This window comes from Centropristis striata, chromosome 6 (genome assembly GCF_030273125.1).
Source record: "Centropristis striata isolate RG_2023a ecotype Rhode Island chromosome 6, C.striata_1.0, whole genome shotgun sequence".
NCBI classification, from domain to species: Eukaryota; Metazoa; Chordata; class Actinopteri; order Perciformes; family Serranidae; genus Centropristis; species Centropristis striata.
The window spans coordinates 21,889,918-21,903,570 of record NC_081522.1 but is presented as its reverse complement, the minus strand read 5'-3'; the positions used below and the strand labels follow the sequence as shown (position 1 = coordinate 21,903,570).

Genomic DNA, 13,653 nt, shown 5'->3' with positions numbered 1-13,653 from the left:
AAACTGGCGCTGGGGGTAACGAGTCATTCCTCCCCTGCAGCCGGGGCCCCGGCACTGTGAATACACAGCGTGGAATTGGGGGTCGCCGGGAGGCTGGTTCATACAGAGTGGTGCAGAAAGGGTCTATCCTCAGCGTCACGGCTGTTAAGACGACTAGAGCGGTGTCACATATTGACTCTGGTGTGTATAGAGGAGCTGTTCTCAACCTTGGGGTTGGGACCCCAATTTGGGTCGCTAGATGATTTCTGGGGGTCGCCAAATCATTTTGGAAGTCAGCTCTGTCTCCACTGTGTTAAAGTGTTCATGTGTTAATGTGTTTTAGTCTATTTGGTCACTTAATGTCTTTTTTTTTTGGGTCATTTTGTGTGTTTTTTTTGTTGTCATTTTGTGTCTTTTTTTGATAATTTTGTGTCTTTTTTTGATCATTTTGTGGTTAATTTGTGTCTTTTTTGGTCATTTTGTGTCTTTTTTTGATCATTTTGTGTCTTTTTTGATCATTTCGTGGTCAATTTGTGTCTTTTTTGGTCATTTTGATTTTTTTTAGGGGTCATTTTATGTCTTTTTTTGTCATTTTGTGGTCAATTTGTGTCTTTTTTGGTCATTTTGTTTCTTTTTGGGGTAATTTTGTTTCTTTTTGGGGTAATTTTGTGGTCAATTTGTGTCTTTTTTGGTCATTTTGTGTCTTTTTTTAGTCATTTTGTGTCTTTTTTGGTCATTTAGATTTTTTTAGGGGTAATTTTTTTTTTTGGTCATTTTGTGTCTTTTTTTGATCATTTTATGTCTTTTTTTGATCATTTTGTGGTCAATTTGTGTCTTTTTTGGTAATTTTGTTTCTTTTTGGGGTCATTTTGTGGTCAATTTGTGTCTTTTTTGGTAATTTTGTTTCTTTTTGGGGTCATTTTGTGTCTTTTTTGGTCTTTTTGTGTCTTTTTTAGTCATTTTGTTTCCTTTTTTTGGTCATTTTGTTTTCTTTTTTTGGTCATTTTGTTTCCTTTTTTTTGGTCATTTTGTTTCTTTTTTGGGTGATCTGAACTGTGCGTGTGAGATTCTGTTCAGTGAGTGGGGGTCGCGGACAACATGCATGTTAAATTGGGGGTCGCGACTCAAAAAGGTTGAGAACTACTGGTCTAGAGTGTAGGTCCGGCGATTCAAATGGTAGAAGGAGCTGCAGCTACTTTATTGCTGAAGCAAATGTCGCGGTTCGAGGTCAGAGGAAGTGGGGCTGCTCTCTTTCTCCTGCATGCCAACAATTTATAAAAGCCTTTATTGAATCTGCAGTACCGCTGCTTCACTCCTGATTGAATCAGCAGAATCAGTGCTTATGTACAATATAAATGTGCAGCACTGGAAAACCAGTTACTTTAACCAGCACTGTAGGTCTTTAGGGGCGTGAAAGAGAACAAATTTGTTAGACAGCCTGAGGATTATCTGCACAAAACACTGCGTCCCCTATGACACAGGCTATTCTCGAAAATGTCCATATAAAACTGAGCATTTCCTCACCGTCCTAAAAGCTCCCTGGGCAACCGTCTGCATCTTATCTCAATTGACTGTGGTTTTACATTTTACAGCACGTAAAGAAACTCTCTTTCAACTCTGATGGGAACTATGGGGGTGTTTGTTAGACAAAATATGTTTGCAGATATGTTTTAAAACACATATATGTGTGACAAAATAGATTGGTGCGTGTAAACTACACTACATGCAGTCAAAGTATTTTGTGGGGCCAACACATACATAATGAAGATAGAACAGCAGTATTTTTGAAGAAATTTCATCTCTGCATAATGCATTTAAGGGTGTTATTGGTTGTTTTTTTGTTTTTTTTACTGACGAATCACATACAGTCATGGAAAAAACTATTAAAGTACCCTTGTTTTCTTCCATTTCTTGTTCTTTTTTAATGCCTGGTACAACTAAAGGTGCATTTGTTTGGACAAATATAATGATAACAACAAAAATACCTCAGAAGAGTTTAATTTAATTCTTATCAGCTGTTTTTGTTGTTGTTATCATTATATTTGTCCAAACAAATATATCTTTAGTTGTACCAGGCATTAAAATGAAAAAGAAATTGAAGTAAAAGGTTGGTCTAATAACTGTTTCCATGACTGTCTCATTATATCTCAACTCAGTAAAAACATCTAAGTTGAATAAGCTATTAGCCATGGTAATGAATGAATGAATGGTATTTACTGTTGCTTATAATTACTTTAGTCCCATCAACAGTACTAAGCCAGCCAGCATGCTGAAATGCTTTGAAATATATGTATCTCTTAGTGTTTCAAAGCAAAAAGCGGAAATATTTGTGTTCTAGAGTTTGTGTTGTTACCTCCTGGTGTCCCTGTTCGTGGAGCAACTTGCCCAGGTTGTACAAGCAACTGGTGACGGAGCTCTTGTGGGCGTGGGGGTCCTTCAGGTTCTCATCAGGGATGTCAGCGCAGGTCAGGAAGGTGCGCTTGGACTCATCCAGGCGGCCCTGATTCATCAGGATGATGCCTGTGTTCAAGTAGGCCGCTGTTGGTAAAACACAACATAGAGGAGAGTGTTAATGCCGGTTTAATGGTACACTGCAAAAAAAGAAAAGTTGGGTGAACTCAAAATTTCAAGGCAACAAACTTCGATAACATTTTAAGTTGGACAATTAAACTAAATATTTTAAGTTTTGTTTTTGAGTTTGCTCAACTCTGAATTCAGATTTTTGTCAACTCAACTGTAAGTTGTACTAACTTATAATTTAACATTGTAATAACTTTTAATCCTTACTTCTGCTAACTTCTGCTGAATTGGCACGATTGTAACGCCGCTATGAAATGTCAGCTAATGTTGCGACCACAATGTTGAGTTAGCATTGATACACTAATGGCTACTCTTACTTGCTTGTTACAGCTACGCTGTAACAAGCAAGTAAGAGTAGCCAGCGCTGCTTGTTACAGCGTAGCTGTAACAAGCAGCGCCGCTAGCATCAGTTAGCCGCTAGCTTTCGCTAATGACAGAATTTCACCGCTTTCCCGCATTTCACAACAAAGAAATAAGAGTTAGCAGAACTATTGTCCCTTGTTTTGAACCCCAACTTAAAGATATAAGTAACAACAACTCACCAATTTGTTTTTGAGCAGACAACTGGCTTCCTTTGTTGTGCTAACTTACATTATTGCCCTAAATGTCAATAATTTATATTTCCAAGTTTTACCAACTTAAATCAGTTAAATCATCTGTTTTAGGCAAAAAAATAGAAGTTGGCTTTTTTGCAGTGTACAGTTCAACACAAAAACACAAATTTTCTTCTTACTTGTATTGCAGCTTCTTCCTACATGTTTGTATTGTTAATTTAACTATGATTTAATGGTTAAGTATGTCTTTATTAATGGGGGATTAATTAAAGCCACTAAAATGTACTTTAATTTTGTGTCGATTTTGTGGTGCCCTCTGTGGACAGAAGCAGTACTGCGCCACAGCCTTGTGTGGCGGGATTTTGATCTGGCATTTGTTTTGGAAGAAAGTGAAAGACAAAAATGCTTGATATGAATCATTTTTCATACAATTTTCTATTATTTCATAACTATTGTTTTTTCTATATATTTCTTCTTTTTTTTCTATTATATCTATTATCTATTTATCTAATCAGACCTGGGGACAGGCATTAAGACTAACTATATAGAAACAGCCAGTCTTCTCACTGATGGTCTTGTTTGCTTATGTGGGCCATAAAGAGGCATCAATATTAAACTGAGACTGTTTCATAACCAGTTAAAAAAAACATTGTAGCTACTTTTCCCTTAAGAAGAATCGAGTCTTTTCTGCCAAATCTAACTCTATAGATATTTTCCCTACTTGGTCAACTTCTTCACATCAAAGTCTCTCACTGACCAGAGGCCTCAGAGATCAATGGTGCTGAAAAGATGAGTAATGACCACTTTAATACATATTATATACATATATTAACACTTTTGAGTTGGCACAATAAACCTCTGTTGATTTTATGAATGCTTTACTGTAAGTTTGACCTTTGCATACATCCTGTGGGATATTTTGGATGCATGTTAAACTTTTCCTTGAGCTGCCAAAGACAACATCTAATAATCAATATGCAGCTGGAGGGTAATTAGTCTCGGTGGACCTCCCTCTCTAAACAACTCCCGATCAAGTCTGGCTGTTGGAATAAATTAACTTGATACAGCAGATCAATGTGGAAGGCTCCTCTATAAGGTGTTTACATGTAATCAAGTTAAAGGCGGGTGGTCGAGAACCAAACCGGCTTTTTTTTTTTCATCAATCTTCTTCCTTTTCTGTCTTTGGCATTTGTTATCTTAAAAATTCAATATTATTTTATTTCACATGCTTACACCTTACAGTCTTATCTGTGCTGCATGGTGTTGTGGTAGATGGTCAAAATATAGGCTTTTTTTTTGCCATCTCGTGGATCTGCACTGAACGTGGAATAGATAAGAAAAACCACAGAGACAAAAGCAAGTTTTTTCCAATTTCATCAGCCTCCTAAATGGATTTTCTGTTTGCAAAAAAGTGACAGAAATCAATAGCACTTCATCACAAACCAGCATAGCTTTGCATATTAAACACAATGATACAGTTTGCACTAGTTAGCTCCCAATTAGGCGGTGAATAATGGCTCAACCTTGAAAAACGCTTAAAACTGTCACATTCTAATTCTGCCTTCAACATGTCTGCTGCTCAGGGTAATTAATTAACCTTGTTATCGGCTATAACAGATTGGATAATTGCACGCTGAATGGAAATTTTCTAGTCTAACCGTGATCTTGATTAGGTCGATAATTAATCCGGGGAAGAAAGGACGAGACGTTTAAGATTCTCTGTTTATCTGTCATTGACTGATGCAGAGAACAATGGGGAGCTAATTTATTGCATGATCAGGTAAGAATGTGAGCCATTTGTTCTAATCAACCTGCAGAAGATGACAGTGTATGGAAAATTTCATTCCTGCAGAAGAAGGGGAATGTCTCTCATGGGAAGAAGAGGGAGGATGCGAGGATAAAATGAAATGCGAGTGGCCTGAATTCATAATAAATGACATCATGCTTGATCTGTTGACACGGCTTTGGCTTTGAATCTCAGTCAGACAGCCGTGGTGAAGGCTGAACTCAGTCGTATACCCGCTGCCCTTTGCCACCTATTCCTCTCCCTTCACACAACCACAGCCTGTGTTCACTGTAGCCTGGACACAGCGCTGCCACAACCGCAAGAGCTGGAGATTGTCAATAAAAAAGAAGAGCTGTACTTACAGGCCAGAGTTGGCCGGCTCACAATGGCCAGCTTATAGTAGTGGAGCGCCTCGGAGAACTTGTTGCTCTCCTGTAGCAGCAAACCGCTGGAACACACAAAAGGAAAGACAGTGGAGGCGGTTTAAAAGAGGGTTTCGAGTTAAAACGTTCGGATTAGACGAGAACACAAGCAGCTGATAAAAGTGAAGGGTGAGATTTAGATCTTTTGCAAACCGCAGACATTTGAGCACACATTGAGCGTTTGCTGTGGATGTTTTGTGTTTCCTCCCTCGGGCTAAAACAGCATCATTAATAACCCTGTCAGACAGACAGCCCTCTGGGGAATACAAGACAAGACGGCACTTCCTCTGAGAGAACAGCTCTGATCAATGGACACACGCATGTAAGAGGAGACGTCGGCCATTTGTTCACACACACTCCTCCGTCTTTGAAAACAGCCGGGAGAGGAGACACACTTAAGGAAAGACACTAATAGGGATATGTTTGAAAGGAAAGCTGTCGACACGGCAATCATTTTTTTAAGGCAAGTAAAACAATTTTTTGGTAAATACTGCTATTAAAGAACTATAGGGGGAAAGTGTTGTGCTGGGACTCTTCACCCTGTGAGCGTACTCCGGTTAGGGAATAAGGACACCGTTTTGACTTTAACTTCTTTATCTTAAACTTTTTCAGCAGCAGGTCAGTACACACACACATTGTTCAACACATGCTGATTCTAAGGACCCCCGAACGTAAACATGGCTGCCCTGTAAACTGCCCGACTCAAACAGACTGAACTAAAAAGTGCTTGAATAAATTATTAACCTGTTTAAATCAGCAATATCAATATAATCAAATGAACAGATTAATAGGTTGTATTTGCTGGTCACAAAGGGAATTTATAACAACTGCATTATTTTGGATCCAGCAGTTTTGTTTGCATATTTAAAAAAATTGTTGCAAATCCAAAAGTTTTGCTTTTCAAACCAAAAAGCTGTTGAATCTGTCAGATTTTGACGTGTCTTACATCTTCAGCCTAAGTCCCGCCCGACGTGATTCAGCTCAACAGCGAGCAAAACTTTTGGATGAAGCGTTTTTGATCTGCACATTTTTTAATCAAAAAATAATTTTACTTGCAATACAATATTTGACTGAACATTTTCTGAGCCTATTCTGTTTGATAGCATAATAAAAGACAAAAGTAACTCCATATACTTTCAGAACGGATCTGAAGATTGGATGAAGCCAAATTCAAAATGCTTGTTTCATTTTCTTGACATTTTAGAGGGAATTAGAATATATCTTTAATCAGAAAACACTGTCAACAGCCATAAAATCATTTTTGCCATGTTTTTAGGAATAAAATGTGCTAATAAATCAGGCTATGAATGATATATAAACAAACTTCTCTGTAAAAACCTTCAGAATACAATGCAACTGGAAGCTTTGGTGAATTTAAGAGCTACTGAAATCACATTTTGTGACCTGTAGAGTCTTGCCCTGAAAGAAAATCAGTGCAAAAGCACACCATGACATCAACAGATGAAGGGCAGATTAACAACAATATAAAAATTGAAGAAACTCACAGGTTATACAGCATGTCGGCCATGTTGCTGCGGTAATAGAGGGCATTTCTGTACGCCTGTTCAGCCTCCTCCATCTCACCCTGGCTCTTCAGCACATTTCCAAGGTTGCCCCATGCTGACAGGTTACAAAAGAAAAGGTTAGTCAAACATTTGTGGCCACCTTCTTTAATAACTTTCTTTAAAAGCTTTTAGATTAAAGCAGCAGGAGGACATTCTATGGCAAGTAATCATTTTCTCTTCCTAAACTCAGCCCTTTACTGACACAAGGTCTGTGTTTTGTAACCTCTGACGAGAATAACATTATGGGTAAAGAGAGGCACCAGCCATTCTTATGACAGTTTGAATGAAAATAGGACCACCACAGTGCTGTTGCACAGTTAATGGCATTAGTGTTGAATAGCAGAGTGCAGCAACTGACAGGTGAAATACTGTTGTTAAGAGCTTTTGTACATTTTGTGCACAGACTTCGGAGTGTGAAAATAAATATAGAGGCGAGATGGAGCGAGAAGAAAGTGCCACCGCTGATGACTATGAAACATAATATCATCATTGAGTCTTTTATAGTCTGCACAAATGCGACAATGGCTGTTTTCTCACATCTATTCATTAGTAGCTGTGTTTCCATTTAAGTTGCAGTGAAATTTTGAAATGTGTCATTAAAGAAAATGTGAATTAGGGACGTTTCCATCAACTGGTTTACAGCAAATAAACAAAGCTGCATGAATGTACTTTCATCAGAAGATGGCAGTGTGATGTATTTCTGCAGGCTAATCCATCCGTAAACACTAGAAGACGAAGAGAAGAACAGTAGAAGAACATCCGATCAGTCAGGTGAGTTAAATGTTTGATACATCAGAATTTATTAAAAAAAAAGCATTTCAATCTTCCGTTAAGCGAATCCCCCCCCCCCCCGAAATATATAAAAAAACACCTCAAGCCAGTGTAAAAACTATTATGCACATTTTTCAAAGTTTTAACGAGTTTTGCTGTTTCCATCAAGCTTTTGTCATGCAAATCTTCAAAATGTGCATAGAAATTTGTTGATGGAAACACGACTAGTGACACAACAATGGTAATACATTTAAATTTACAACTTACAGTTATAATAAGTTATTGTCATTTCAAACAGCACAAGTATTGAGACAACAAAATGCAGTTTAGCATCTAACCGGAAGTTCAAAAACGTAAAAAACAGTTGAAATTGAAATTTGGTCATTAGCGAAAGCTAGTGGCTAACTGATGCTAGCGGCTAACTGATGCTAGAGGTGCAGGGCTCACTTTACTACTATGAAAAGCAGTATACATTATCTATTATATACTGCACACTGTTTTTGTCTTATGTAGTAGCTGGTTCCAAATAAAACTGATATTTATGATTCAGCAGAAAGGATATAACATACTGTCAGAATGTGTTAAAAAAACATACGAAAATAATATTTTGAGAAAAAAGTTAGCGAGATTAAAGCGGCAAATCTACGAGAAAAAAATGCACAGATTTATGAGATTTAAAATGATGAATCTGGGAGAAAAAAGTTGCTTTTTTCCCACTTTTTTCTCGTAAATCTGCGACTTTTTTTTCTTGTAGATTTGCCACTTTAATCTAGTAAATTTGCAACTTTTTTCTCGAAATATTACCTGAAGTTACCAAATATAGTTCTTTGCCTGATAAAGGGTTAATTTGTCTGTCCTTCAGTTAAGTGCAGATGAGTTAAAGAATGAAAGAGTTCCTCTGTGCATTCTGAAATATTGCACTTCAAACAATCCAACGAGTGTTTCTGTGTTTGAGGTTGGGTTCTGTTCAAATCTCATATTAGCTGTAATGAATGTGAGTCGGGGACATTGCTGCTGCTCTGTTCAGCCTGATGGCCTGCCAAAACAAACAGCTGTCACGCCTCAGCTCCGCTCAGAATCTGAAAGGGAAATTAGCTAACACAACGTGTCCTGCTGTTGCCTTGCGAGTCCCGGCCCTGCCTCCCTCCTCAGCAGCTCTCACAACTTCGCTTTGGACAGGAATCTGTGTCTGATGACCTTGAATGTGAAGGCTATTGAATATTTTATCTGCTCTTACAGGTGCCAATCAGAGACGGGGGACGGTGCCCCTTCCCCTTAAGCAGATTGCATGCTGGGTATGAGAAGATATAGAGCGGTCATTCCTTGAGTGTTTTAAGTCTCGTCTTAAAACCCATTTTTATTCCTTGGCTTTTTAACTTTGCGTGAGTTTTGTGGTCCTCTGTGTCTTTTATTTATTTTACTACTTTTAGCTACGTCTTTTATTTATTTTACTATGTTTATCTGTTTGATTGTATTGTTTTATTTATAGCATCATTTTAGATTTATACACTTATTTTTTTATTGGTATATGGAAATGTTTGTTTTATTGTTGATTCTATGTACAGCACTTTGAAGACGTTTTTGTTGTTTAAATGTGCTAAACAAATAAAGTGGATTTGATTGGATTGAGACTGGCTCACGACCAGGGGTTTCCAAATAAATCTGCAGGATTTCTTCTATAATGCAATACTAAAAAGCAAATATATCACATTTGCAAGGTGTAAGTAAATTGATATCCAATGAGTTTTGACATGGAATATACCTCATATGGTTAATCAATCGATTTATGACTTTTTAAATAAATTAATTGACTATTTGATAGCAATAGTTGCACTTAAACAGCTATTGCTAATTGTATACTGAGGAGTTAACTTTCCCTAAATGCATTTTTAAAGCATTTAATTTGTGTATATGTTTTCAGTAATACAAGCATAAAATAAAGACGGGATTTATCAATTGTAGATCTCTTCGAAATAGCTGGTTTGCCTATTAAGATCTTAGAAGGAGATGTGGAAATGGCAGTAAAACTGGTCAGGAAAATTAATGTATCCACAAATATGCTCCTTTCATGATTAAGATAAGGCATATTGTGAAATGGGTCATGATGGTTTATCATTTCTAAAAAATGGGTCCCTATAAAAAAAAGTAGATATATATACAATATACATACACAATATAGATATACAAATATGCTGTAATCCTAAAGTAAGCTAAGGGATGTGTATATATATATATATATATATATATATATATATATATATTTATATTTATAAATTATATTTATAATTATATTTAACTTCTGTACTTTCAATACTATTAAATGTGTAATCGGCTGAGATCATTTTAAACAGGTGAGGTGTAAAAAACAGTATTACAGTATTGATACTGTTGACAACCTTCACCGTGAGTAGTACAACTCATACTGGGTTCTACTTGTGAACACTTGTATATTTTGTGGTAAGGCTGAGTGACGAAGAGAAGACATTTAGAAGCAGCTTATCTCTGAATTATTCAGGGCAGCAACAGAGATTCAGCACACATGCCCAAATTTTGCTCAAGAGTCGTCATTATCACTATTCAGCCATATAATATGTTGTGTGAAAGAGGTTTTGGTGTGGGAATGTGAATACAAGTGAATAAAAGTGTGTACACTGCAAAAAAAGAAAAGTTGGGTGAACTCAAAATTTCAAGGCAACAAACGTCGATGAAATTTTAAGTTGGACAATTAAACTAAATATTTTAAGTTTTGTTTTTGAGTTTGCTCAACTCTGAATTCTAACTTATAATTTTACATTGTAACAACTTTTAATCCTTACTTCTGCTAACTTCTGCAATGTGCTGAATTGGCACGATTGTAACGCCGCTATGAAATGTCAGCTAATGTTGTGACCACAATTTTGAGTTAGCATTGATACGCTAATGGCTACTCTTGTAGTTGTAACAAGCAGCGCTGCTAGCATCAGTTAGCCGCTAGCAGCAATTAGCCGCTAGCGTCAGTTAGCCGCTAGCATCAGTTAGCCGCTAGCTTTCGCTAATGACCGAATTTCACCGCTTTCCCGCATTTCACAACAAAGAAATAAGAGTTAGCAGAACTATTGTCCCTTGTTTTGAACCCCAACTTAAAGATATAAGTAACAACAACTCACAAACTTGTTTTTGAGCAGACAACTGGCTTCCTTTGTTGTGCTAATTCACATTATTGCCCTAAATATCAATAATTTATATTTCCAAGTTATACCAACTTCAATCACTGTTTTAGGCCAAGAAATACAAGTTGGCTTTTTTGCAGTGTATGTGCAGCAGGCTGATTTGAATGAAAGAGCCTTACCTTTAGCAGGATTGACGTAAATCCCCGACTTGTAGAGCATCTCCTCATTCTGCCAGTCCCGGTTCCTCAAAACAGTTTTGACACTTAAAAGAAGAACCACGGCAGTGCTGCAGTACACCAACATCGCCCTGGAGGATCTACGGCGCAGACGGATGTACAGGGACCTCATCCCCACGGCCACCAGCAGGCAGAAGCCCATGCTGGGGATGTACAGTACTCTCTCTGCTATCACAAAGCCCACATAGAAAAACAAGTTTGTGGCAGGGAGGAAAGGGATAGCCAGCAGGCCTAGAGAGAACACCACAACATTTTCAGTGGTGGGCAGTGGAGTCCTGCTCTCATAGTGCTTTTTGGTACCATTTTGTGCACTATTATTGTGACCGTCTGTGTGGGAATTATTCATATGTTCATGATTGTTATATTGGTAACTGTGTCCATTGCTGTTCCCATTCCTGCCATTGGTGTAATGATGCGCTTTGCCATTGGTTTCCTTGCCCTTAGCCATCTTTTGGGTCCACAGGCTGAACCAAGCCAACAACAGCAACCCGAGATAGAAGAAGACCGTGTGTAAGTTCCTCCAATCAGCAAGGCCCCTGATCAAAGGCAGGGCGTCCATGGACCAATCAAAGCTGAGCGTGTCCGGGAAAAGGAGGAGCCAAAAGTTGATGGCAGGCAGGTAGAAAAAGGTTAGCGTCCTGGTGAGGAGCGAGGGCGAGTCGGCCGCCGGGTTGTCCGAGTTGGAGAAGTTGGGAGGTTTGTTGCCCATCCAGTAGAAGCGGCCAGCCAATAGGACGGCTCCCCAGGCGGCCAGCAGAAACACATTCAGCAGCAGGTGGACGTTCTTTCTCTGAAGGACAAAGAAAACACAGAAACAGTGATCAAACCATCAATCCGCTGCAAAGGAAAGGAATGACTGTTGGAGAAAATATACTGCACACACGAGAGCATCAAGCCAAACATAGTTTTCTGGGTGGTTGTAATATTTATGACCCCAGGACCTGACTGGGGCCATGGAGAGGAAATCGATCAAGATTACCCGATCTTACATCACTGCAAGAATACTGTAAAGTGTCTTGATAGTACGGATGGATAATGAACAAATCAGTGTATTGCTATTTTTTTCTTTTTTGTTACTGACTATTTAAAGGGTCGATGTTAATTTTAGTTGATTCTAGAAATTAAGGGAAATGAATTGATTTGTTTTGCACAATAAAAAACAAACATATTTTCTAGCCTTTGGACTGGGACTTTGGGCAAGTTAACAAATATAAGTTTAATAATAAGTTTCTTTCAATGGAAAAACATTTTTTTTTTTTTTACGGTAAAATATGGAATAAAATGGCAATCTTAATTTAAGATTGCCATTTTATTCCATATATTAGCACTTTTGATTTCACATTTAAGTTAAATGTGAAATCAAAAGTGCTAACATCATTTTACCGCAATATTTGAAAAAGTTCCACCGTATTTATTACAGTAAAGTTCTGGCAACCACAGCTGCTGTTTTTTTACCGTAAAAACAACAGGGTTTTTTTTTTCTTTTAACCCTTTATCAGACAAATAACTATATTTTAACTATATCTGCGCGAAAAAAGTCGCAGATTTACGAGAAAAAAGTGAAAAAACACAACTTTTTTCCCTCAGATTCACCACTTTAACCCTTAATAGGACACTCACTGAAATACTTGCAAATTCCAAATTTCAACCCTAGAGAATATTGGAGGATATTACATACAACCAGATTGTGTAAAAAAAAAAACATACGAAAATAATATTTTGAGAAAAAAGTTTACGAGATTAAAGTGGCAAATCTACGAGAAAAAAATGTGCAGATTTATGAGATTTAAAGTGGTGAATCGGGGAGAAAAAAGTTGCTTTTTTCCCACTTTTTTCTCGTAAATCTGCGACTTTTTTTCTTGTAGGTTTGCCACTTTAATCTAGTAAATTTGCAACTTTTTTCTCAAAATATTACCTGACTCTAACTACCAAATATAGTTCTTTACCTGATAATGGGTTAACAATGTAGCAGGCTCACTTAACTACTATGAAAAGCAGTATACAATATGTTTGGTGTTTTAGACCAAGTCTGGTTAAAAGTCATCAAATTTGTGACCCGAGTCCAGAACTCTGCTGCTAGATAGCACTAAGTCGTCCACACTGGTCCTTTTTAAGCCAGCCAAGAAGAAAAAAAGAAGAAAAAAACAGCGCACAAACTTTTATTAAAGCCAGAGCATTCACAGTGAGTCCCTTTATCGATTGTTTATAAATGAAAGTGACCCTATGTCAGAACTTTCTATTCATCCACACATTTTTTCTCCATGGCCTTCGTAGCCATAACAAAACAAACGCAACTATTTGAACTCCATTCATCATATTAAAGACTTGATATTAAACACTTTCCCAAATGCTGTGTGGGAACACTTATGAAATATTTATAGTGTGTTTGGTTGTTTAATACTTTCTGGCAAAGCTTTGAAAAATGACTGGACATATTTCGCCCCGAGCATGTTCCAATGTTAGGACCAGCTGACCTTTCTTATTGTCCTCATGTTAGATTCAAACTTAGAAAAATGCTGAGCTTTTTTTCCCAACTCAGCAGCCGGAGCATGCACTGCAACGCCCACTGTGGTATTAACTTGTCTGTGCCTCAAAATATAACAAATATGGG

General features: G+C 37.6%; 1 protein-coding gene across 1 annotated transcript in view; it reads right to left on the bottom strand.

Moving 5' to 3' along the window:
* The window catches only part of tmtc2b (transmembrane O-mannosyltransferase targeting cadherins 2b), a 161,219-nt gene that overhangs the window by 48,974 nt on the left and 98,592 nt on the right, over positions 1-13,653 (bottom strand). Inside the window, exons 3-6 of the mRNA XM_059335609.1 lie at positions 10,986-11,832; positions 6,827-6,941; positions 5,262-5,347; positions 2,333-2,517 (exon numbers count right to left, since the gene is read on the bottom strand). Coding sequence (XP_059191592.1) covers positions 2,333-2,517; positions 5,262-5,347; positions 6,827-6,941; positions 10,986-11,832 — 1,233 coding nt within the window. The remainder of the gene's footprint in view (positions 1-2,332; positions 2,518-5,261; positions 5,348-6,826; positions 6,942-10,985; positions 11,833-13,653) is intronic.